The sequence below is a fragment of the Pteronotus mesoamericanus genome, unplaced genomic scaffold, assembly GCF_021234165.1.
Source record: "Pteronotus mesoamericanus isolate MK-2021 breed Mesoamerican mustached bat unplaced genomic scaffold, CSHL_Meso_final contig_20, whole genome shotgun sequence".
Classification (NCBI taxonomy): Eukaryota; Metazoa; Chordata; class Mammalia; order Chiroptera; family Mormoopidae; genus Pteronotus; species Pteronotus mesoamericanus.
In genome coordinates, this window is record NW_026555085.1 from 90,161,953 (window position 1) to 90,188,668 (window position 26,716).

Below are 26,716 nucleotides of genomic sequence, written 5' to 3' on the forward strand. Positions count from 1 at the left end.
TTGAGTAGTTCCTTAAAACACATATATTACTTTAGAATAATAATGTAAAACCTTAGTTCTTTATTGTCATCAGAAAACATACTTCATTCTAATGTTTATTGTAACCAAACCAATATAAGTATTGCTTAAGATATAGAAAATACGGTAATGTATAAAGGTGAGATAAAAATCACCTCGAGACCTTCGTACCTCAATATAATCACTGTTTAAAATGCACTTATCTTTCTAGTGTTCATAGGAAAATTTGCAATAAATGGAATACCAGTGACCTGATCCGTAGTGGTTAATTACTGTACCAGTCCGCATTCAAGGACTTGATTGCACTAGCTGTGTGAAGTGATACCCGGGCATGGTTTCTCTGACACAGGTGAAAGATGTCATGAAAGATGTCATGTCAGACTTGCAGCAGACAAACAGCGAGAAGATCCTGTTGAGCTGGGTGCGCCAGTCCACCAGGCCGTACAGCCAGGTCAACGTCCTCAACTTCACCACCAGCTGGACAGACGGGCTCGCCTTTAATGCCCTGCTCCACCGACATAAGTGAGACATGCCTGTCCTCAGCCGTGGGCTTTCCAAATTTGGGCCTCCTCCCACCCCCCCTAAAGCCCCTTCCCCACTCCCACCGCTTTTCCATCAGCACACATTCTTCTGGAGCGTTAAGGAAAGAAATATCATGGTAGAAAGCTACTCATCAGGTCTTTATTCTGTAGGACTTAAATAGCACAGTGCAATGCCCATGGTTCCTTCTACATATTTATGTTAAAAAATGTAAAATAGTCCACATAGTTCAATCCCACTCATTCAGCACTAACCAGTAAGACATGCAAAGTATTGTGCTAGTATTCATTCTTATACTAAAGGGAAAATTCTGTAAATTCAATGCGATCCCAGTTAAATATAGAAAACATTTTTTTTTTTCATGAAACTTGTAAACAGCTTCTAGTTATATGAAAAACCAAAGGCCCAAGAAGAGCCAGTACACTTGTGGAGAAGAACCAGGCTGAAGTATTGTACTTCTCAAACAGAAACCAAACCTAATTATGAAGCTACATTAATTAAGAATATGTAGTACTATAAATAAATACACTAATATGATTATAGGCTGACCCATACAAAATTGCTACTATTTAACTGTTTCTGAAATATACTATAATGACAATAGTTTCCACCTAACAGAATGAAGGGCTCAGAGATAGCTCCGTTCTGATATACAACTGAACTGATATTGCAGATTAATAGATGGTATGGGACAACTGATTACCTGTATATAAATAATTGAATTGGATCCTTACCTCACCATACCCACAGATAAATTTTAGATGTATCAAGGATTTAAATGTGAAAGACAAAATTTGTTACATGTTTTATTACTATTTTAATTATTTATTGTCTTAAGTTTTGTTTCCTGTATACTTTGCTGATACATAAAACTATAATTGACATTTCTACACCTTAGATCTAGAAACTTGTTAAACTTTTACAAATTTTAAATTTGTTTCTGTAGATTTAAATAACATTTTTTTGTAGACTGCCCATGAATTATAATAGATCACCCTTCAGCTCCCCTCCCTTCCTCTCCTCTCTCATTTCTTTTTCCCTTATTTGTGCCTTATCCTTCAATGCAATATTGATTTGAATTGGGGATAGTGAACAGAATGTTTTGTTCTTGTTAATGAAGGGAATGATTCTAATGTTTCACCATAAGAATGATATTTGCTGCAGCTTTTTCGATATACTTTCTGTTTGGTTAAAGGACCCTCATACCCAATCTTTTTTTCACTTTATCAGTTTAGAGACGTTATCCTCTGTTTCTAGTTGGTTAAGGTATGTAGTCAGAAAACTTGAATTTAAGCCAAAACTTTTTCCCATTGATTACTCAGTTGATTCAATGAGTATGTTTGTAGTACTTTCTCTGTGTTAGGCACAGGGTGTATAGCAGAGAACAAAAAAGCAAAAATCCCTGTCCTCATGGAGTTTATGTTCAAATAGAGGGAGGCAGACAATTAAAAAAAAGAGAAAATGTAAGTTGTATAGCATAAAGTAATGGTAAACATGCTGAAGAAAAATATATTAGGCCAGAGAGGCCCGTGGGTGCGGTGGCGTGAGCAGGGGGAGCGATAGGAGAAGAGTCAGAGAGGGACCTGGGGAGGGAGTTGAGGAGGCGAGTCCCAGAAAGCAGGCGTGTCTACGGCGCAAGAATAGATAGTGTGCAGAGACAGTGATCAACTTTTGGGTAAGTCAGAGCAACAGTAATAGCCTTGTGAGATTGAAAGAAAATCTATATAGAAATGAAATACTAGACAGTAGTATTGTTGAGGAGGGTGACCCGGGGCGCGGGGAATTCTCTCAGGGCCTCTGTTTTGGGAGTATCCTCTGAACAGACGAAAGCTGGAATTTCTACTTGGCCAACTTGGTCTTTCAATAAGAGAATTAGTCCATTAACGTTAATTGTGATAATTGATGTACTTAAGTTCATTTGTTAGTTTTGACTAATGATTTTGAGGTTTTTATTTCTCTTTTCTGTATTTTTTCTTTCTTATATTAATAGTTTTCCCCTATCCTTTTTTCCCTTCACTATTTGGGAAATATGTATGATTTCTAGTCTTTTAGTGGTTACTCCATAAAGTTTAATAGCCATCTTTAACCAATACTAGAACTTTAGAATGTTTTATCTGTTGTTTTCATATTTATAAGTGATTTAAAACTATTATGTATTTGTCAAGTCTTTGCGATATAAAGTTAAACTTTTAAATTTAAACTCAAACAAAAAATCTAAAACTGAAATGTATTAGATTATAACAATGACTACTTCATTTCCACATGTTTTATCTTCATTGCATTTTGTTTGCATGGTATTTTCAGACCTGATCTCTTCAGCTGGGATAGAGTTGTCAAAATGTCCCCAATTGAGAGACTTGAACATGCCTTCAACAAGGCTCAAACTTATTTGGGCATTGAAAAGCTCTTAGATCCTGAAGGTATTGCTCAGTGTTTAATTTCAACCTTGTTTTTTGCTGTACAATTTTGGATACTCAAAGAACAGTGTTTTTTAAAAAATTTTTTAGAATGAATAAAGAGAATTGAGTGGTGTTCTTTTGAGATATGGTGTAAGTTATTTAATTGCAAAGTCACTTGTACTTTTGTACTTAACAATTTATAGGATCCTTTATGAGGAACTTTAATTACATCATTGGAGAATAGTTATTTGATGCAGTGTAAGAGTTCACATTTTAGGAAAATATAATTTTTAGATAAACAATCCAGTATTTGGTTTATTTTATTTCAATACATTTTAATATAAGCTTCTTGTATATGATATGAAAACTTTAGTTACAAATGTTGCAAAGTTGAATTCTTGACTGATTTTCATAATGGTAATAAAATCTGTTATTATCTTAAATGGTAGCTTATCTTTGAGCATTTAGGGGAAGCTTTTAGGAACAAATTTTAAGAAATGGGATATTGAACAAAAATAAGGAACTGTCTTTGCCTTTGCCTCATCTATTATTTTTTGAAATAGAAACTTACTATATTGCAAAGACTGTATAATTGTATTGTTTATGGGTACTAAGGATAGTTATTTTATATCTACTATTGAGCAGTTCACATATTTTGGACATTTAATTTAAGCTGGTCTTTATTTTCTTCCACTTTTAGATGTTGCTGTTCAGCTTCCTGACAAGAAATCCATAATTATGTACTTAACGTCTTTGTTTGAGGTGCTGCCTCAGCAAGTCACTATCGATGCTGTCCGTGAGGTAGAGACGCTCCCAAGGAAATACAAGAAAGAATGTGAAGAAGGAGATATTAATATACAGGTACAGGGACAATTCCATTGAAGCGTTTGACTTGCCATATTTGTTTTCTCTTAGGTACCAGATAAAACCGCTGTTAGGGGGTTCTTTTTTCTGAACTGAGAACATCTCTGTTTGTCTGCTTACATAAGCCTCAAAAGTTCAGTTTCTCAGTTAGCATGCTGTCACATGACACATGTATGTAATGGAAAACTGTAACTCAACTGATCTCTTAAGAAGGAAGCATAATATTTCACACAATAAGCGGGTCTGGGGGCTGAGATCATGCTGATATGTGACATGCAACCAATGTTCTATCATTTGGTCACCTTTCTTCACTGTTGTTTTGTGCTAAAGATGGTTTTTCTCATGTCAACCTAACTTTGATCTAAGGACTAATTTTCTTTTTGCCTCTCACAAAAGGATTTTTACTGTTACATTTTCACAAGGGCTATCAAAATACAAGCTTTCTTTTCCCTTTTATTTCGGAGGAATAATTGACAATATGTTAGTTACTTGGTCAGTTTTTCACTTAAAGGGTTACAGTAGTTTTATTCATTAAGATATAAATGAGTCCTCCCCCACCCCAGGAGATATAAATAAAGTCATGAATTTTTCTTCCTGAATTATCCTGCCTTGAATTAACCCATGTTTTATTTTATTCTGTTTTAGTCTAACCAATCCCCTTAATTCATAAGATGGGAGAAACTTAACAGTTGGGTGAGACCTTAAAAAAGTCATTTGATCCAACATTTCAGCAACCAATAGATACACATGAATTTGAAAGTGATCAGAAATGCATTTTAGAGAGGCAGAAACCATGGGCTTTGGAGCTTAAATTTCATTCCTGTTCCTACTTATTTTGGATTGGTTACTTACCCTCTCAGCCACAGTTCTGTCTATAATATCTGGATAAAACCACCCACTTCATAAAGAAAATGAACTCAAATTGTCTAAAATAATATTAACAAGCACTCCATAAGCAGCAGCTATCATTAATTTTTCCTTCTCAATTTGTCTAGGTGTTACTGTTCATTCTCACTCAACAAGTTCCTTTTTCAAAATGTCAGTTAATTCTCATATAATGACAATGGCCTTCAATTGGCATAGTATGTTTTTTTTTCCTTTTCCAAGGTTCAAAGAACTCATTTTGGGTTTTTTGGGGTAGTAGGTACCAATCCTTTTAACTTTTTCATTTCAAAAATAGCATGATTTATAGAAAAAGAACACACTTACTGAGGAAAAGAGGCAAGACATGGGGCCAGATTGTCATCCTGAGGCTCCTCTTAGTAGTTTTGAAAAATCAAATGATGCTGAGGAACAGCTGTAATTTTTTATAATTGACTGAAAAAAATGCTGAGAAGCATTTGTCTCTAGTGGTGCCATTTATTATCCTGCATTTATGATGTAACCTTTTACGCGGCTCAGATAATCTTCTGAGGTTGCATTTTATTTTGAGTCATTTCTTTACGGGGTTGGGCTCCATTTGTTAGAAAGCTGGGGTATTTTACTTCTTATAGTTAAGGCCATTTTCTCTGAAAAAGGAAGGAGATTTCACTTGCCTTTCATGATGTGGAGATAAAATGATCTCTTCCATTTAGGGCTCAGGGTGGCATGACGAGCACTGTAGAAGCCATTTGCTGTTTGATTAAGAACGAGTGTATTAACATTAACCTCTTCATTTGCATGCTTTCATTAGTGCCTTAGAAATTGAATTAAGCTAATTGAAGAAATAAAATGCGGTCCAGTTTTAATCATCTACTCTTTGACAGAGCTTGCCATCCAATACTTTGCAATGAACGCTGATTGCCAGCCTTTCTCTCGCTCTTTCTACAAACGTGTTGGAGAGCATGCGGTGGTCGGCAAGCTGTTCTTGCATTTCTCTTTAAATTAATGTCTCCATTGAAAGTCTCCTCTTGTGTTTAAATGAATAACTTCTGAACATTTGCATTTAGATGTTGCCTTCTAATCCGCCTTCTCCCACCTTGGCAGATCCTAACGCTTATCTCAGTGACCTTTGGCTGGTCACTCACTAAGTTTCCTGGTTCTCAGGTATCCTCATCAGAGTGTAGAGGTTTGATCCTAAAAATTCTCCAGGGCTGTTCTGGATCTACAGCTTCAGAATTGGAGGTCCAGAATTGAACTCATTTTCCCTTCTCTGTCTTTGGCACTGTCTGTCTCTTAATTACCCAGCGTTTCCTGTGTGTGCTCATGGATTCATTTCGCTTTTTAAAACTCGTGCATACAGTTTACCGAGTCTGTTTGACTCTTCCTCCCAAATGCCTCTGGTGTGTGTTTCCTTTCTGTTCCAGCCTCCACGCTAACTAAAGACCGCATCTTCTCTTGTCCTTTACAACACCCAGCCTGCCTCCCGAATCCATGTCCGGCACTGCTCTGCAGTCCTGGTGGACTTTCCCCTCTCCCTCCCCCAGATGCCTGTACATGTGGGTTTCTCCCTGCGAAACGCTCTCCCACCCACTGTTTGCATGGCAAGCTTCCAACCTTTCCTCGGTTTCAATGGAACGTTTTTCAGGAAAGCCTTTCCTGATTAACTTATTCAAATCCTACCCTACACACGCTTACCCGCTCACGCTCCCTCGTTCAGTTTCTTGCTGTGACAGTATTTTCGTAAAGTATGTTAAGAATGTTAAATTGTATCTTATAGCAGTGGGAAAGCAGGGAAAGATTTTCAGTGGGGGAGTCTTGTGCTGTGTTTACATTTTCCAGAGAATGTCCTGGCGGCGGAGGGAGAGGTGCATTGTAGAGGTGGGAGTGTGGGCGGTTCCGGGGAGGAGCGTGCGGTGAGCGGGTTGGCAGGCGACGAGCCCTAGGACGGGCGATGGTGGTTGTGGTCTGAATGGACTGGAGATACATTTTGAAGGTAGGGATTGCTTACCTGTTAGATGTGAGAGGTGAAAGAAAGATTCGAGAAACCAAGGCTGGCTCTCTGGTTCTTAGCTGGAGGGGCTAAGTGCCTGAAGAAGCCATTTACTCAAATGGAAAAGCCTGAGGAAGAATAAGTTTGGGGAAAAAATAAAGGGTAAATGCAGATATGGTTGATAAGCCTTTGAGACACTGAAGGGAAGATGTTAAGGTGGTTGGGCAGAGGAGTTAGTCGTTTGCGATCAGATATATAAAGGCAAGTCTGTGGGATATGGATGTTTCTTTAAATCCAATGGGAATAAAGGAAACTGCTCAGACTGAGTGTACAGAGAGAAGGAAAAAGGGCCCAGGACTTAATTTTGAAGAGATTCATTACTTACAGGTTGGCTGTTGAGCCAGGAGGAACACCAAGATGGTGCCTCTGGGACAGGGGAAGGAGGCCTCTCAAGAGTGGGGTGTGTCGGCCGCAGGGAGTGCTGCTGAGGCTTCAGGAGGGGAGACGGTGGCCATGTCTGGGTTTGCTTGGAGCAGTTCTGGCTTGTGTATGTTGTCCTCGCGCTGCTTTTATAAAAAACGTTCTGCTTGGTTGGCTAATTACATGGTCGCCCTACTGATGATTCTAGAAACGTGGATTTGCCCGTGGGAAGGTTATTCGTGACACTGGCAAGAGCCCTTTCAGCTGAGTGGCAGGGACCAATACTAAACCTGGAAGGAATGTTAGTGAAGTGTTAAACACATGAGCATGTCTTACCTTGTTCTCTACACATTTTTGCATGTTTGAGATACATAAATGTTGTGGATGAGAGCTGATTAAGTGGAGATAGGCTGTAGGGAAATTTTTAAGAATTTTAAAGAAGGGACAGATGAACAAAAGAGAGTTTATTTGACTGTAAGATTCTAAAGTATAGAAGAAAATAGTTCGTTGAGATAAATTTATTCGTATGGGCTTAGGAAAAAAAGGGCCGGCAATTAAACTAGAGGGTAACCGCCTCCAGAAAATACCACCAGCAGCCTGAGTGTGTGGCTGCCTTTCAGGGTCAAAAATAAAATGCTAAAATGCATTTCAGCAAAAGCAGTTTAACTGGAGTCAAAGCAGAGTTCTAATCTTTACCTCTTTCTTTAACTTATATTTACCCTTTTAGGCCCACACTGTCCTCTGTGAAACACTCCTATCTTAGCCATTGCTGAACGCAGATAGCATCTCTTGTTGGAACCATGGGCTATAACTTTGCTAGTAGCCGTTGTGTTTTTGTTCAGAAGTGATTCCCGTGGGCCACTTGTCTCTTCCCGACTGTGTCCGGGCCCCCACGCGCGCAGGGAGCACAAGCGCCTGCAGCTTCTGTTCTCTGCCCCCAGCGCACTGCACAGATGCTTTCTCCCGGCTCCCGGCCTGGTGCACCCAGCTCCTGAGAACTGGCCGGATGCCTCAGGCACAGTGGCTTCTTCCTACTCGAGGGCTCCCCATACAAGAGCATCTCTGTGGAACATGTTCTCGCCTTCACGACACTTGTGAGTGTTCTCTTGGCTTTGTTTTCCTAGAGCTCAGCACCGGAGCAGGAGCAGGAGAGTCCCCGGGCTGACACCCCCAGCACCGTCACTGAAGTCGACATGGATCTGGACAGCTATCAGACAGCCCTGGAGGACGTGCTCACCTGGTTGCTTTCTGCCGAGGACACCTTCCAGGAGCAGGATGAGATCTCTGATGATGTGGAAGAAGTCAAAGACCAGTTTGCCACCCACGAAGTAAATAATCTGTAGCTGATGGGTAAAATCTCTCCACCATGGTGCCCTGTGCCATATCAGAGGGGGTCTGCCCTGACATGTATGTTTACTGAATTCTGCCCCACAGAAAGGTCATGGTGTATTTTAGGACTTGTGATAGTTAAATAGGGCTTTGTTATGAAGTCGGTGTGGTTGATTAACTGTGTATTGGAGTTAGATTTCAGATTTGAATCTTATCATAACTTGTATATTCTGTGGAGCCACTGACAGAAATCAATGCATAGGACTGCTAGTTTCTGAAGTGTAGTATTATAGTTAAAACACAAAATGGCTAATCAATACACCAAGTCTTTAGATTCGGAATGTTCCCCAGGAGGTGATTATTTTTATTTATTGTATGATTAAGCAAATGTCATATCCAGTGTTCATGTATAATTTTATGTAATGAAAAGTTGCTACTATTTTGAGGATATGTTAGGAATATTACAGTGTAGTGATTGATTATATGGACAGTTCTTTGTGATTAAGTAGGTTTTCTTTTTGTGCCAGTATGTTAATTGACAGGTCTTATTTGCTCTTTAGTTTTGAAAATAATTAAAATTGTCATATTCTTTAAGCACTTCCTCTTGGGTGAGCATGGTATTTTATTTATTATATTTTCTCTTAATTCCATGTTCATAGTCTATTAGTTTCATAATTGGCATTTACTTAAAAATAGTTGCTATTACAAGATGTAACATTGCCCTCTTGGATCTACTCCCCTTATTACTGAGACTAGCTGCTGCTTTCCTGTATTCAAAGTTGGTCAAAGTCTACTTTATTTATATGCTCCATGGCTGCCTTTTTCTGCAGCTTTGATGTTTACGGATTGACAATTAATTTATTACTTTTCCGAGTGGCTCACCAATCACAATGATGTACCTCCCCAGGCTTTCATGATGGAGCTGACTGCTCACCAGAGCGGCGTGGGGAGCGTCCTGCAGGCGGGAAACCAGCTGATCACACACGGGACTCTGTCAGATGAAGAGGAGTTTGAAATTCAGGAACAGATGACCCTGCTGAATGCTAGATGGGAGGCCCTTCGGGTGGAGAGTATGGACAGGCAGTCCCGGTGAGCGGAAGCCCGGGAAGGGGCGCTTTGTGCCAGCGAGCGCATTGTCCGGCTCCGCTGGAGCAGCCGTCGGGGTGACCGTGAAAGCGAGATAATTGCAGATCTTGCCTTGTTAACCGGGACTCTCTGTGCAATGTTGCTGGAGTTTTTGCAGGTTTTTTGTTTCTCTTTTGATGTGTTTACCAAATTGAAAGGTAAAAGTTGGAGTATAGAAACTAGGAATAAGGAAAAAACATTTCGTATGGGCAGTTATCAGTTTGTAGGATCGAACCTGGCTAAACATGAACTCAGTAGGAAGACAGGATTGTGTGGTATTTATCTACAGTTCAGTTTTGTAACATTTTTTAAAAGTCCCTTTCCCTCCCCTGCCACCCGATGGTTCGTTTTATTTCCTGCTTTGTGTGTTAAGGAGCAGACTGCTTCCCATTGCACTTTTCATCTACTTAATATGCAGGAATTCCTGATCGAAGAAACCATGGTTGGGGTACGGATGGTGGGTGCTGTTATTTGTGTTCTTTGACTGCATTTAATTGACTCCATTTAAGAAGAACATGGAAGTTTTTTATTTATTTTAAGTTTTTGCTTGTTTCTGTATTTAAAGACTAAAAGCTGCATTGAATGGCTGGGCAGGAATACAGTTCCTTGCCCCATTTCATTGCTGCCCAGAGTGCGTGTTTGCCTTTGCAAAGGGGAAGCGCAGGTGCGAATAACGCGGTGTCCCTCTCCGGACAGGCTGCACGACGTGCTGATGGAACTGCAGAAGAAGCAGCTGCAGCAGCTCTCTGCCTGGTTAACCCTCACAGAAGAACGCATTCAAAAGATGGAAACTTGCCCCCTGGAGGATGATTTAAAATCCCTACAAAAGCTGCTAGAAGATCATAAAGTACATCTGGCTCATATTTCTTTTATACCTTATCACATAGGAAAGAGCAGCACTTAGCATTCTCAGGGGCTTCTGTCCTCAGTGCAGAGGTGGGACACTTCTTCAGTGTCCCCTGTTATTCAGCAGCTTAGAGGGTGGAGTTCTTGGGGACGTGACTTTTCTGGGATGAGTGCACAGGTAAAATTTTATTTGGGTATGTCATTTCCTTAGGAAGGCATGTAGCTCCCATGAGATTCTCAGGGGTTGTTTTGGACCTCTAGGTGGTTAAGAACCCTAGTGTACGGGCATTAATGCTGTGTGCGGGTAAAGATGCGAACCCTCAGATTTACCTGAACCTTTAAGGAAAGCTATGACTTCTTCTCTGAACCAGGAAAGTATTGGCACTGGATGAAGAATCAAAATTTGGTAGACATTTTAATTTTCTCACAACTTTAGGAGATTACTTTTCATAGTCAGGGAAAGGTAGGACAAATAGTCTTTTTGCAAGTTATTTGAATAATCTGATTTTTCATTGAAATAGTTGGATAATTGATAAATAAAGCTTTCGGGATACTCTAAACACAACTCAAGAGGCATTTGACAACACTCTTGGTAGCGTTTAAATAAATAACCTGTATGCACACGTCTTAGCACTGCCATGCTCTTCCTGTCGAAGAGGTGACAATGGGAGTCACCTGTGCATCCTCAACTGCTTTCCGGGGTAGCTAGTCAGAACAGCTTCTGCCTATCAAATAGCATCTACTTGTCTCTCACTTTATGCCATGCTGCACTAGAGAAAATGACCTTGTAGAGTTAAATTCAGGACTTGTTTTGATTTATCAATTCTACATTCTTATCTCAATTCCTAGTATAAGACATTCAATTCACTTATGCTACATTATCCCCCCCCCCCCAGCATTTGAAATAAAAGTAATGACATCCCATTTGCAATCTGTTATGACATAGCATTTTCAAACTGCTTTGGTTCATAATGAAATGTAAAGATGTATAAGGGGCTTGTTTCATTAGTAGAACACTTAGGGCAGTGATTGGAAATTTAAACACAATGCCTCATTAAAGGTGCTATTGACAACCGAGTAGATTTAAATAAGCAAACGTGAAAGAGTAGGAATAATGTATATCTTTATTTTGTTCTTTAGAGTTTGCAAAATGACCTTGAGGCTGAACAGGTGAAGGTAAATTCATTAACTCACATGGTGGTCATTGTTGATGAAAACAGTGGGGAGAGCGCCACCGCTGTTCTAGAAGATCAGTTACAGGTAAGGACCTGGAAAAGAAGGATCATCCCAAGGGACCTGCGGTCTGAGACCCACTTACATGTTGCCCTCATTCTTATGTCCCGTCTCACTGTTTATTTAGAAGAGTAGAAGAACCTACTTTAGGTTGTACCTCCCAGTTGGGCACCACAGCATCTGGGTTGCAGGACTACGTTGGTATCATTCCCTTACGTCAGTCCTTGGGGTGAGTGGGCGGAGCACCTTGTGGTCACCACTCCCTTTTGTGTAGTAGTAACAACGTTGGGACAAGGGGTCCACAGGCTTCTTGCTCAGAATCACTTTAGGCATTTGTTCAAATGTGTATTACTGGCCTCCATGTGGACCTGCTTCCTGGGAGTGGGGCTCAGTGGATCTGCACTTTTAAAAAGTGCCCCATGCGTATGAAAGTTTGAGAATTTCAGCTGTGTAGGATTTAATATCCCTGTTTATTTGGTGGATCAATGTGTGAATTTCAATAACAGTTTTGGGGACCCTAACAAATTGCTTCTTTTTGCACAAAGGTTATGGTGTTAAGTCTTTATAAAGAAATTTGTTGGTATTTCATTTGAATAATACTAGAATTATCTGTTAATGATGTTGCTGCCAGTTTATGATTTTCGGAAACTTTCGGGCTATAATTTTATCACATGAAATTCTCTCTCCTTTGTATCACTTTAAGTTGGCTAGTGGTTCTGAGACTTCAGTGCAGAAGTCCTTAGGTATTACAGTAACCTGAGGGATAGGCATTCGTGTCTGGCTTATTAAACAGTGAAGAAGCTGAGTTTCAGAAGGGGAAGCAATGCCTTTGAGAGTTAAGTGAGTTCTCAGGCTGAGACCTGCCTTCTGGCTCCAAAGTTTCTACCCTTTGCCCTGTGTGAAGCTTTCTTTGGTATTACATATCAAAATAGGATAATAGGAATTAACTCATTCCTGTTCGTATGTAAGTAATGTGCAAATAAAACTGAACATTTGTTAATCATTTTTTAAATGGTAATAAAATAGTTTGTTGAGAAAGTCATCAGAAAGAATGATTTTTAAAAAAAAAAGTCATCAAATTTATTTGGTATTGCCAATATTTCTAAATATGCGGTTGCTAAATTTTGTGGAATTTTCTATGGATCCATGCCATGTAAGGAGAAAAAAATCAATTTCATATATTTAATGGGAATTCTCTCATTCAACAAATAGTTTTGTAAGGTTAAAAATTGTTTTTCATAATTTTTGTACTACAGATGGGAATTTTCTTGGCATGTAAAAGGTGGTTAAGAAATTATTGATGCAATGAATTTTGTTTTAAAGGTAATTATAGCCTGAAACAAATTGAAGCCCCAAAGGGTGAATGTTTGCTCTGTTTTAAAGATGTATATAAAAATGTTAAATCCTCTGGAAAAAGGACTTATTCGCATGGACAACAGCGTGGTGATTGCTGGGGAGAGAGAGGCATAAGGGGACTAAATGGTAATGGAAAAAATACAGTAAGATTAAATAAAAATAAAAAATAAAAAATTTTAATTCTCAAGTAAAAACCACAATAAAATAGAAAGAGCAGGTATTTGGCATCAAAAGTTACAGGACAGAGTTCTAACTATACTACCTTTTATCTATGTAATATGAAATGATTAGTTGCTTCCTATGGAAATTAGTTTTTCTCATCTATAAAATTACAGGACTCATTTGTATTATTTTAAAGCAACTTTTATAAAAGTATATATATTTTAAATAAATTGCCACTCTGTGATAGAAAACAATGGATGTCAAGAATTTCTTTAAGGGTCGTGATAAGTGTCTCCTAAGGCTCATTTGACAAAGGACAGTTTCTTCCTTTACTAGAAACTTGGTGAGCGTTGGACAGCAGTGTGCCGATGGACTGAAGAGCGGTGGAATAGGTTACAGGAAATCAATATATTGTGGCAGGAATTACTGGAAGAACAGGTATGAAACTGTTATCCATAATCGTCACAATAGATGGTGGGAGCTAGCTTACCTTTCATTGTGCCATTAGATTAAAGTCTTATTTACTTTTCTTCTAAAGCAACATATACACATAACTTTGTTATTTTTGAAGTCAGATTTGTATCCATTTTACAAGAAGATTATTCATAGAGATTGTATTATATGGCTCCATTGTAACAACAATTTGATCTGTGTTTACTTTTCAGGATATTAGTGTTTAGATATGCTACTTCTAGGGTTTGGTTGACATTATAATTTCATTGCACTTGTAGTGGGTAATGTGTTTCAACTTGTGTCAACAGGGTGCCTAGCCAATTATAGTTTGTGCTCAATAAATAATGAATAAGCAAATACATGCAATACTTTGTGACCTTCGAATCACAAGAATTTTTATTGATTTTTAAACAGAATAACTATGGAAATTAACTAGAAAACATTATTTAGCAGCACCATTGACTTAACATTTGGTTAATAGTATATTTTTCCCATTAAGGATTACTATAGTAAGCGAACTTTTAGTGTGAATCTGCCACCTTAAATTGTCAGTTGGAGGGGTGGCCCTTTGCCCACCTTCATCCTTCCAAAAAAGCAACCATCAAAACAATGCAAACGAACAAAACTTTTCTCTGAAAACAGCAAGTGGTTGTGGTTTAGAAAATAAGCAGATACTCCACTCCCACATCTTAGTGTCCCTTTGGATTCTTTTAAATGCATTTCATTTCCATCCACGAAAAGAAACCATATTATTTTCAGGTGATAAAAATGAACGTATGATGTTATGTGGTTTACTAACTGTGGTGCAGGCAGAACATTTTAAAAAGTGGGCTGCAAAACTTGTCCCATTATAAATTGTTCATCACCACTCCCTGCCCCGACTCATCCATCCCTGTCTTCTTATTAAGAATCACATAATGGGCCTGATTCTGATTTCTTAAATATTTACAGTTCACTTTACAAATACTTACATTTACTAGACCCTTGTATTCATGCCAAAGCATAACATCAAATAGCTAAAATTTTACTTTAACGCGGACAGTAGGAGACATTGATTGGCCGGAAGAAAACCATTGTGTTCCTTTTCTGCTAAGCAAAGTAATGTGAAATTTAGAAAGAATTTTACTTTGGTAAATAAGAATATTTAAGAATTGGGAGTGGCTAGTATGTTGGCCAGTATTTTAGGTTTTGAAACTGACTTTTGAGCGGAAGGAAGAATCTTGTGAAAACAGAAAACTGAAGCCAGCATGGGTACTCAGTATACAGACAATTTGATGTTGCAGGCAATGAAACCAAATCAGCTGTATCTGAATTAGAAAGTCTGTCAAGGGATCATTGTGCATTCAGTTGCAGAGGCTTTTAAGAGTCAGAAACAGACTCTGAAAATTAGTTCCAAACTTCTGTAGCATAGGCTAATTTATGTGTGGCATGGAGGGTATTCTCGACGGGACTGCAATTCACCTTTAATTCCAACTCTTAATTCCCCCTTTCTCCTTTCATGTCACCAGTACCAAAACCCTCAATTCCCAGTTGGTAGCCCACTCCTAGGCTACCAACGCCACAGGAGTAGCGCTGGTCCTTTTTCACTGTATTCCAGTGCGTGGCACCTTGTAGATTTGTCCTGGTTTTTGTTATTTTTGTTTTTGTCCTTTGAAAGTCTGAATGTATTTCATTTGTTTCTAGCCTTTGTGTTATTGTTTAAGGATTTGCCATGGAATGCCTTCAGACTCTTTATTTTTAAATTATCTTCAGCCATCAAGAACCGTGAAGTTATCTATAAACCCCCTCCCGCTCCTCCCATCTCTAAACTGGAAGTAATCTCTTGTGTGGTGTCTGTGCTTTGTATTTTGTGCCCTGGTTATTCCTGTGCATATCTTACTACGCTTCCTACATTGAGGGCAGAATCCATATTTGTCATTTATGTTCTCAATCTTCATCTTTTTGTGTGTGCATGTGGATAAGAGCAAGGGAATAGTTGTTAAATTCACTGATTTAAAAAAAAAAACAATTAGAGAAAGGATTGATTCTATTGCAAACATGGAACCAAGATCCCCCCAGCTTCCATTATAGAAGAGGGTTTCTGCAGTAGACACTTACTTTGGGAAGAATTATCTCAATGTAGCCATGTTGCTTTCCAACTCTGCTTCAAGTTTCTCTGTCTACTTCTGCCTAAAAAAACATACATTGTTGGCCAATGAAGTTTAAACATCTTCGTATTGGCTTTGGACTACCCTCAGACTTCCTCCCGTAACCATAATTGCTATTGAACCTGGAGCATTAGTGCGGTTTTCCTGCATGATGCTGTGGAAAAACCATTAGCTTTGGAGTGTGGGTCTTTGATCTGGCTCTTGTGTGAACTGGCCAAGAGATCTTGGACATATAACTTGGCTTGTCTCTCTTTTTTCCCTAACATGAGGGGCTGAGACAATGCAATGTCTGAGGTTCCTTTTGTTTCCCGAGTGTTTATAATATTCTTTTGGAGACTTGACTAGCCTTGTAGATCCACCTACCTCCCGGAGAATTAGGTTTCCTTATCCAGGTGTGGGGCTAGCTTCAGGCTAATCTGTTGCAAATCTGAGAAGGATAATGTTTTAAGACGAGATGTGTTTTTTGTGTCACGCATGTCTGACGCTCTGGTGTTTGAAGTCCATTTTATCTGAGATAAGGGTCAAGCCTCTAATAACATAAACATGAGAGACTTGGGAACTGGAATGAATTGAATTACCCAGTTATTTGCAAACATATTTCTAACTTTTGTTATTATTTGTAGTGTTTGTTGAAAGCTTGGCTGACAGAAAAAGAAGAAGCTTTAAATAAAGTGCAGACCAGCAACTTCAGAGACCAAAAGGAACTAAGCGTCAGTGTTCGGCGACTGGCTGTAAGTGATGTTATTGCCAGCATCTGTCTTGTAGGCCTATGATGTGTTAGTGTTTTATGTCTGTGGAATGCTGTCGTGGAATGATCGAGAACCAGGAGTCTTATGTTTTAGCTTTAGAGAATTGCAAGTGTACATTTACTATAAAATATACATGTTTATATTTCCTGACTGGGGAACGGGAAGGTAAAGTCTTATAACAAGGGAGTCATCTAACAAATATCTGAAATACTAGATTTTGAAGGAAGACATGGAAATGAAGCGTCAAGTACTGGACCAGCTGAGTGAGATCGGCCAGGATGTGGGTCAATTACTTGATAATCCTAAGGCATTTAAGAAGATAAACAGTGATTCCGAGGAACTGACACAGAGATGGGATTCTCTGGTTCAGAGACTAGAAGATTCTTCCAACCAGGTACCTTTTGCTCTCAATAGTATGTTGAGCCATTAAGTAGAAATTAAATGATCAGGTTAGTTTTAGTTTTTATGGAATGAAAGAGTTGGTTCCTTCTTCCTGGTTTATTATAAAATTGAAAAATTGATATGAAAATCTTTAGCTTTCTAAAGTGAATTTTAAAGACATTAAAAAAAATATGATTCATATCCAGTAATGTAACCTTGGTAACTGATAATAAACATGCATCCATTAAATTATCTTTATATCTTATTAATTTAAAATATTTTAGCAAATTGATCAAAAATAAAACTTTGGTTTGAGCATAAACATTCATAGAAGCATTATTCATAATAGACAAAAAAAAATGAAACAACTCAAATTTCAATGGATGGATGGATAAAGAAAATGTGGTATATCCATACAATGGAACATTTTTTTGGCAATAAAAAAGGAAGTACTGATACATGCTATTACATGGATGAAACTTGAAAACATTATGCAAGTAAAAGGGGCCAACAACAAGATTATAGGCACTATGATTCTGTGTATCTGAACTACCCAGAATAGAAAAATTCATAGAGAGAGAAAGGAAATTAGTGGTTGCCAGGAGCCAAGGGGGAGAGGAGGGTGGGAAGTGACTATTAATGGATACAGTGGTTCTTTTTGAAAAAATAAAATTATTCTGGAATGAGAAAGCGGGCATGGCTGCATAGCTCTGTGAATACACTAATAACCATTGAATTGCATATTGCCAAAGAAAGAATTTTCTGATCTATGCATTTTATCTCAATAAAGCTATAATAAAACATTAAAAATTTGGCTGATTTTCTTTCAGGTGACTCAGGCTGTAGGAAAGCTGGGGATGTCCCAAATTCCTCAGAAGGATCTTTTGGAGACTGTTCACATAAGAGAACAAGTAACCACGAAAAGGTCTAAGCAAGAGCTGCCTCCTCCTCCTCCTCCAAAGAAGAGACAGATCCCTGTGGATATGGAAGCTAAGAAAAAGTGAGAACAGACAAAGAAATTTTCCAAACCCAACACCACACACAATGTATTTTGTACTCGGTACTTATTTCGTACTAATCACTAATCATATGCAAATTTAGACATAGTTGGTGTTATGGGAATTCAACTATTGAATCATTCACTACCCCTGAGTCTTCTGAATATTCTGCTTCCCACTGCCTAAGCATCTGCGTTGTCTCGGATGGTGCTATTTAACCTGTGTTCAACCTGAACTGTGTGCTGAAATGCTTTTCTCTTCCTTTTTACCATTTCCCCTGGGAGGGATATGATTGCCCATGACTCCTCATTTATTCTTTCTTTTACTATCATAATTCTGACAGATTTGCTTACGATAGATCTCCTTATTGTTTGTGAATCTCCCTTCTCTTCTTGCAATTACAAAAATACTAAATCCCGGGGAGTAAATAGTCTTTTTTCTTCATTTTTTTTCACCCCTCATTCTTTTTTCGTATGCTCTTTCTTCCTTTGTTAATCTCTTTTTCTAGATTCATTAACAGATTCTTTGTGTTTGGCTTGAGGATTCATCTTTGGCATAAAATAACTTTTCATTCTACTGATTCAGAATGAACTCGGGCTCTTTGTAAGTGGAATAATCACACCTGGCGTACGCTGAGCTTGTGCTAATGCAGCTTCTCTGTTAAGTGATACTGCCGGTCCCCAGGGACTGCGCCTCACATGCACCATAGCCGCTCATCCTCACAACGGCCCTCGAGAAATACGATTATTCTCTCCCTGTTACAGGAGAATCCCAGGGCTCGGGTAAATGGGCAATTAGTTTTGCCTGAATAAAAATGATATGATTTTCCCAATTTAGCTTTTGTCAGACAAAGCAGGACTCCAATTTTACCAGATGATTTTCATTTTGATGGTAGGGCTTGTGTGTTCTCCTAATAGCATCTTCTCACAGGACCGTTGTGTCTCTGCAGAACTGTTACTTTAGGAGCCAAGGCAGCAAATTAGGAAGATGCTTTTGATGTTACTGTTGTCATAGACCTTTCATTTCCTGAGTGTTCGTCTTCTGCAAAGTATATCTGGCAGCATGTCTCTCTGGTGCTGACCGTGTGCTTGGAAGCAGGGAAGGCTGTAAAAAACCCAGGGTGCATCTGTAGATTTTGGTACCAATTCCTCTGGGGGTGGGGGGTGGGGAGCTTCTCCATCCTAACAAGCAATTTGTGGGACACCAGCTGGGTGTCCTACCATTCAACTCAATTCTGACACTATCTCCTGGGACACAGCCTCACGTTCCACAGGTTAAGGGTTCAGTCCTACAAATTGTTACTTGTGCTTCTAACCGACTGGCTATAAATCAGGTGTTCACAAGACCTCTTTGGGTTTGATTAGTTTTCTAGAGTGGCTCACAGAACTCAGAGAAACATTTTATTTACTAGATCAGCGGTTTATTAGAAAAGGATAGAACCGAGGAGCCGCCAGGTGGAAGAGATGCACAGGGTGAGGGAAAGGGCCGTGAGCTTCCACGCCCTTCCCAGGGGGCCCCTCTCCCAGCACCTCCATTTGTCCAGCTGCCCAGAAGCTCTCTGACCCCCATCCTTTTGGGTTCTTCTGGAGACTTCGTTACCTAGGCACACTCGATGAAATCTTTGGCCATTGGTCATAGATTCAACTCCCAAGCCCCTTTCCCCTCCCCAGAGGTCAGGGTTTGGGGGGAGGGACTGAAAGTTCCAACCCCTCATCACAAGGTTGAGTCTCCTGACAAGCAGCCCCCATCCTGAGGAGGGGTCCAAAGGGCGCCTCATTCACATAAAAATGGTAACTTTTTTGGTCTCATCACTAGGAAACTCTAAGGGTTTTAGGAGCTCTGAGCCAGAAATGGGATGAAGACCAAATATATATTTCTTATTATAAAACACAGTATTGCAGTGCATCCCTATAAAATCGTAAACATCACTGTCTTCTATACAGGTATATTCTGCTTCAAGAAACAGAACACTGCACCCAGAGTGACTTAATGAGGTCACGGATTATCTCACGGTGCAGGCAGCGAGGCAGGGCAGTTTCAGAGGCGTGGGCATCCAGCCTCCTGCCTCTTCGTCTCTGCCTTCCTCAGCCTGGCTTGATTTCTCATGGGTGTTATGCAGCCCTGGGCGTAACATCCTTGTATAACCTGCTTTATAGGCAGTAAGGGCAGCTTTTCTTTCCTTATTTGTCTTCTTTAATATATTTTGTTCATTTTGATCAAGGAGAAAGACCTTTCCTGAAAGACATCAGCTCACTTCCCCTGGTCCCACTGGTCAGGGCTTCGCTGCTTGTCCGTGCCCTGGGTGTATGGGAGGCCGAAGCTGTCCTGCCTTTTCGGGCACCGTAGTTGTGTTCTGGGGGACTCGGGCAGCAAGAAAGAAGTGTGGGCAGGGAGGTGTCTCTTGGGTGGGCAACCAGCTGTGAGGTCGTCTTCTAGTTCACTAGTTGATAGATGTAGAAATTCCTTCACTTAATTCCTAGACAAGTAGAGGCTTGAGGATGTCCAGTTCATTCTAATAGAAAGCAGTGAGATCTTGTTATTAGAAATTTTGCCCAGGTAAAGTTGGCCCCTCTCTGTCTACCCACATGTGCTAGTTCTGCTTTCTGGGGCAAGAGAGTCACACCACCCCTCTGCATATGCTACCTCTTCAGTATTGGAGGATAGGTTTCAGATTCCAATGTCCATTCATTGTCCTAAAGTCCAGGGAATTCTTAACCATTCCTAATGTGAAATGGTTTCCAGACTCTTAGAAACCACTATTAACTTATCTTAAAATAAGCTGTTCAAGCAGATATGAGCTGTAAATGACTGCTTCGCACAGCTTGTAATAACACAGGCTTCAGAAATAGGGGTTTATTTCCCCTTCTCTGCTCTTGGTGCTGCTGGTGGCTGGTTTTACCGCCCTAGGGACGGCTCTTTCCTATGATCTGGATCCATGTTAAAGTGACCTGAGATCATTAACACCCTGTAGCTTTTGCATCCCTCTCATTCAGGTTGAGGGCAGAAATAGACTAAGTCTCCAGTACTTTTCAATGCGGGCTCCTTGGATGGGGCTCCTCTCCTCTGAAAGCGCAAACAGAAATCTGCTGGGAAGACGACAGGAGGCGTGGACCAAGGTTTGAGCGACACCCTGACCCCTGCATATGTACCTAGACCGTCACAAAATCTTTTACAACTTAGAAAGAAAATTTACCTTGATGAAGAAACAAATATTCGTAAGTCGCTAGAAACACTTGAAGCACAGTTTCCCAAAAGAATCAGCAATGCCAATTGTGTTCACCTTAAAGTACATAAAAGTACCCAGAGGCTTTATGGGAAGCTCTGTGGGTAGAATACGGATTAAGAGGACAGACTGCCTCAGTGGGAGTCCCAGCTCTACCATTCACTAACTCTGTGGCCTGGGTCAGTTATTTAAAAACCCCTGGGAGCTCAATTCCTTCATCATTAAAGGCATAAGAGCAGTGTACACTCCATAGCGTTGTTGGAGAGGACGCCTGGAGTTAAGAATACGCATAAACACATGGAGAAGAGCCTGGCGTATTGTATGCACATCAGTCTGTGAATGTGTCTGTTCCTGCTCCTGCTCACTGTGGTTCTGACTTCCCTTCCCAACACCTCTCAAGTTTGTACACTTCTTTCCCACTGTCGTCATTTTGCTCTGGGTTCTTTTTCTCTGCTCTTGCCTTTCTTTGTCCTTTCTTCTCTGTGAACATGAACAGGGAAATGGAGACATGGCAGTCCTATGTTTTAAACCCTTCACTGGTTCTCAGTGGCCCTTTGTTTAAACCCAAACTCCCTCATCTATCCTGCAGGGCCTCGCAGGAGCTGGTCGGTGTCTCTCTCCGCCTAGAACTACTATTCCAGCCACACCTAACTACCTGCGGTTTGCAAACTGTGGTCCTCCTTTTCTTTGCTCTTCTTTTGCCAGGAAACTCTTGGCTTAATGCTGGTCTACTCCAGGAAGCGATCCTGTGATTCCTGGAATTAGCACCTAGCAAGTTCTTTTTGTTTTTGTCCTTTCCTCTCCATTGTTCTGACTAGACTGGAAGCTCCCTGAGGGTTGGGATGGCCTCATTCCCCTGCATCATACCAAGGGCCCAGACCAGGGCCTGGCATAGAGGAGGCTCAACTCAGAAAGATGTTGAGTTAAAGAAGGCATTAACTTTAGCAATGTCTGTACTTGTTTTTTTCTGTTATTATCTAACTAAACCTATTTTTCATTGTCCGTGTTTATAAAAATGCAAGTGATTTCTTAAAAAGTTTCAACATTGAAAAATTTGTTTTCTATAATTATTTGTTAGCATGACAGTATCACTCCTCTTCAATAGCGCTCCTCTTTTCACACATTTAATTGTAAAAGTATGATCTTATTTGGTGTGGTTTCTGTATTTCTGGGTTGCCTTTTTTGTTTTGTTTTGTTTTTTTGAAGAGTGTTGAAAAACACATGTTGGATGAGTATTCGGGTTGCTCTCTTTCTTGAGCCAAGTGAAACAATAGAAGGAAATGAATGACAAATGTTAACATTTGCATCTTAAATTAGGTTTGATGCTGTGAGTACAGAGCTGTTGGACTGGATTTTGAAATCAAAGACTGCCATTCAGGCCACAGAGATAAAAGAATATAAGAAGATGCAAGAGACTTCAGAAATGAAAAAGAAGTTGAAGGTAAAACATTCCACAAAACTATACTAGTAAAAAAAAATATTTCATCAGGATAGGTTTACTTTGGCATAAGGATGTAATGGGATCCAAAAGCTTCCTGTAAAATAAATGTAGCAATAGTGTAGCTTTTTCGAATATTGTAGTAAATTTTGCGTTGATATCAGATCCCTGTGTGGAAGAGGCATTTTTTTCCTTTCTTCCTTAACCAGTAAGTTGTGTAGGAAGGAACTTACTTCCTAAGGCAACCTAAATATTATTCCTATTTTTAGCTTGATTAGATCTTAATCTGGTACCTAATAACTTATGACTTTGTGTATAAGATGTTTTGCTTTTCGAATACAGCAAACTATAGTTGTACCTCCTTATCTGCAGTACCTGCAACCAGCCACTGACCCAGAATGTTGACTGGAGAATTCCAGAAATAAACAATTCATAAATTTTAAATTGCGTGCTGTACTGAGCAGCGTGATGAAATCTCACACTGCCCTGCTTCGTCCCTCCTGGGACATGAACCCCACCTTTGCTCAGTGTACAGGGTACCCTCCCATTTGCCACGTAGTGGCTGTCTTGGTTATCGGATTGAATGTCAAGGTATCGAAGTGCTGATGCTCAAGAAGTGCTTATTTTACTTAACAATGGCCCTGAAGCACGAGGGTAGTAATGCTGGCAATTCGGGTATGCCAGAGAGGAAAGGTAAGTACCACACAAGAAGATACTGTGAGAGAGAGAGAGACACCACATTTTCATAACTTTTATTACAATATATTGTTTTAATTGTTCTATTTTATTATTAGTTTCTTGTTAATCCCTTATTGTGCCTTATTTATCATAGGTATGTATATTTAGGAAAACACATAGTATATGTTGGGTGTGGTACCATGTGTGGTTTCAGGCATCTACTGGGGATCTTGCACCGTATCCCTTGAGCATAAAGGGATTGCTATATTACAGATTTCTTCAGTATATTCTCTTCAGACAGGAGGCACTGTTTTTAAACAAATACTATTCAAATTGCATGGGAGCTTAGCTCTGCTACTTTGTAGCCGTATGTGTATTACAGAAATTGTGACAGATCGTAGTAGTGAGTTATGTCACTGGTGTTCATTAAGCCTCTCCAACCTTTCATGAACTATTGGGCATCTAGAACAAATCTGTATCTACATCAGCGATAGAGTTTGTCAGGAAGGAGTTTGGAGAATGTTGAAAAAAATAAAATGTGTATAAGTATCGCTGATGTACGTCTGAAAGTGGTAGGTACCGTGGGAATTGAGAGGAGGCCAGGGCTGGTGCAGTTGATTCTACATGGGGGATAAGTCCAGAGGGCGAAGGGGCACTAAGCTGGCAGTGGAGGGAGGTGTCGGAGCCCGGCGGAAGGGCACACCAGGCAGGGGGCGCCCCTGAGCAGAGGCGCGGAGGTGGGCGAGTGTGTTGTGCTCTTTGGAGCAGATACTTGTTTTGTTTCCTGCCTGGTGTCCGTGTATAAAAGTAATAGAGCGTTAAGGTTGGAGAGGTGGTTTGGGGTCAGACCTTGGCCGACCTCGTATATCTGGAAGAGAAACTGAGACTGACTTCTGCCTTATCGTTCCATTGTGGCCACTCTCTTTTGGAGGTCACCGGTGACTGTTGATTTCTAAATCCAGAGGATGGAATTCAGCGCTCATCAGACCTGCTCTCTGCAGTATCTGCCACTGTTTACCCTTCCCGTCTTACATTCTCATAGCCCTTGGCTTCATTCTAAAGTAGAAATCTGATTACGCAGCTCCAGGGCTCGCAATTACTGTAATGGCTTCCCTTTGCTATGGGGACAGAATACAGGAAGGCCGCAGTGCCCCAGCCTACCAGGGCCTCCCTGGAGGGCGCGCTCTTCCTGCGGCTCCGCACAGCCTCCTCACCTCCCTCTTCGCCTCTGGTTGTGCCCTCTGAGCGCCCGCACTACGGGCTCCTGCGCTCTTCTCCCTCTCCTGCCTTCACCACGTGCTGTTTTCCGGAAAGGTCTCTTCTTCAGCCTTTGTGCTGTGTGCCCGAACTGCCCTCTATTCCAGTAAGCCTCCCTTAGCCTCATTTGGAAAAATTGAGTGATTCATCTCGACTTCCATGTTGCCTTGATGTCATTATTTGTTTATATGCCTGCTGCGAGTGCTTAGAAGTGGGGATAATTTTTCAGTGAACACCGTATTTTCAGCACTCAGTACAGTTCGTGGATTCTGGATGGAGGGAATGCTGACTGTGGGCAAGGGGAGGGGGGAAGGGCGTTAACCTAGGAGCACGGGGCGTCAGGAGAGCGAGACAGGAGGGCTGCGTTCCAACATTTCCCAGACGCCTTACAGTTCTGGACAATCAGTAGATGATACTAACGACCATTTAACAACCCAATTCTCAGAGGCATTGAAGTGGCAGAGAATTTGGAAGTTACAGGGATCTTTATGGAACAAGTCCCACAGAATATTAAATTACATTCCACCCTATGATCTAGGCACAATTTACTTTCAGAAATGGTTATTATAACATTTGAGGGGATAAAGATAACTGTGTATGTTTATGTAAGGCATGCTTGGCAGTTCCTATATTTTCATTTAATACTTAGAGTTAATTTATTTTGTTGTTTGAGATAAGTAGGAATAGATACTGAAGGGTTATAAAAAATGTTAACTAGAGGAGATTTGACGATTGCTTTAATCTCTAATTTTTCTTGCAAATTGGGAAAAATCAGCTTAATTTGTTTTAGTAAAAGAATACCTTGTTTGAACCAATGCAATACTGCGTGGAGAATCACTAGTCCTATCCACCGCCACCATAAAAAGTATACAAAAAAAGTTTGCATAAAGCAGGTTATAGTTTCTGTCTAGTCTGATGGTGATTTTTTTGCACTGGTACTTAGCTTAACAAAAAGAAATGGTGTTTCTTAGAATCTCTTGTTATTTCTCAATGCTCGACTATGAAGATGGCTGTGTTACTCAGTCATGTTAAAGTTGGTGTGGATCGAAATAAGGTCGCTAAATTTATTTGACCGTGCTTACAGGTAGTGCAAGCTAGAAGTGGCCTTCTTCTTCTCTGGATCGTCTGGTTGAAATGATATGGGTTCCGCAGAAGTTTTGCTTGTGTTCTTATGGACACGATTTGAGTAGTTAATTAATAGATAAATATCAATTGGAAGTTGAGGAGTGGGAGAAATTTCAAATATTGACTGTGTGTGCACTTGTATTTTTGTGTGTGTCCCCATGATTTTGTTCAGCCCTTTCTTAGAAGTTGGGGAATTTGTCTTCCCCCGTCCCTCAGATAAAGGGACATTGAGAATATCAAACCATAGAGACATAAATATAATAATTAAGTCATTTTAAAACAGAAAGGACAAGACACTTTAGTTTGGATTCTAAAGTGTATTGTAATTATTTATAATAATTTATGCTTGTGATTGAAATTGCAATAAACTCTAGACTTAATGTAACATCAATAAAAATACTGGGACTGAAATTATTTTTATCTCCTTTTCTCGTTAATTAAATTTTGTTAGTGATCTCTGTCATAGCACATTCAGTTCACTGGACTCAAATTCTTAATTGTACGGTGAGGCATACATGGAGGCTATCTATGTGAATAGAAAGATATCTAGGATCTAAAACACAAATTTTACTTATTTCCTCTTGATATAAACTCATAATTATAGTGTACAATTTTTTTTTTCTTGAAAAGAAACCAAAGTTTTATATAATTTGCTTGAATTTACCTTTTAAAGTTTAATCATCTCTCATGTTCTGGAGGGTATTCTGGAATTGCACGGTGTTGTATTGTGGTATTCTCTTAGGTAAACTTTGTAACATCTAGAGAGAATGTGGGAGGGGCACTAAACATTAAAACTTTAAATAGCATCAGCATTACATTGACAAGAAAGTTTGCAATATTCTTACATTGAGACTTTATTTCCAGGGATTGGAAAAAGAGAAGACAGAAAGAAGCCCCAGACTGGATGAGTTAAATCAAACCGGACAAATCCTTTTGGAGCAAATGGGAAAAGGTGAGATGCTTGATTTTTTTTTAATGTGTTTTTAGATGATGGCATTGAATAATATTTATAGTTTGACAAATCAAATATATATGTTTTGATACTCTAACTCTCTTTGCTAGAAAAGTGGTTTTAGAAACATTTTTGTCAGCATAATGTTTTTTTCAAATGAAATCTTGTGCTG

The 26,716-nt window shown here is 39.8% G+C and overlaps 1 protein-coding gene across 6 annotated transcripts in view; it reads left to right on the plus strand.

The window, feature by feature from the left end:
* UTRN (utrophin) overlaps positions 1-26,716 on the plus strand; it is a 444,878-nt gene that overhangs the window by 108,902 nt on the left and 309,260 nt on the right. For all 6 annotated transcript variants that reach the window (XM_054570070.1, XM_054570072.1, XM_054570071.1 and 3 more), the window contains 13 exons: positions 368-540; positions 2,863-2,978; positions 3,658-3,818; positions 8,217-8,420; positions 9,329-9,510; positions 10,243-10,393; positions 11,533-11,652; positions 13,480-13,581; positions 16,367-16,474; positions 16,707-16,886; positions 17,704-17,873; positions 22,412-22,535; positions 26,457-26,544. In XM_054570070.1, coding sequence (XP_054426045.1) covers positions 368-540; positions 2,863-2,978; positions 3,658-3,818; positions 8,217-8,420; positions 9,329-9,510; positions 10,243-10,393; positions 11,533-11,652; positions 13,480-13,581; positions 16,367-16,474; positions 16,707-16,886; positions 17,704-17,873; positions 22,412-22,535; positions 26,457-26,544 — 1,879 coding nt within the window. The remainder of the gene's footprint in view (positions 1-367; positions 541-2,862; positions 2,979-3,657; positions 3,819-8,216; positions 8,421-9,328; positions 9,511-10,242; positions 10,394-11,532; positions 11,653-13,479; positions 13,582-16,366; positions 16,475-16,706; positions 16,887-17,703; positions 17,874-22,411; positions 22,536-26,456; positions 26,545-26,716) is intronic.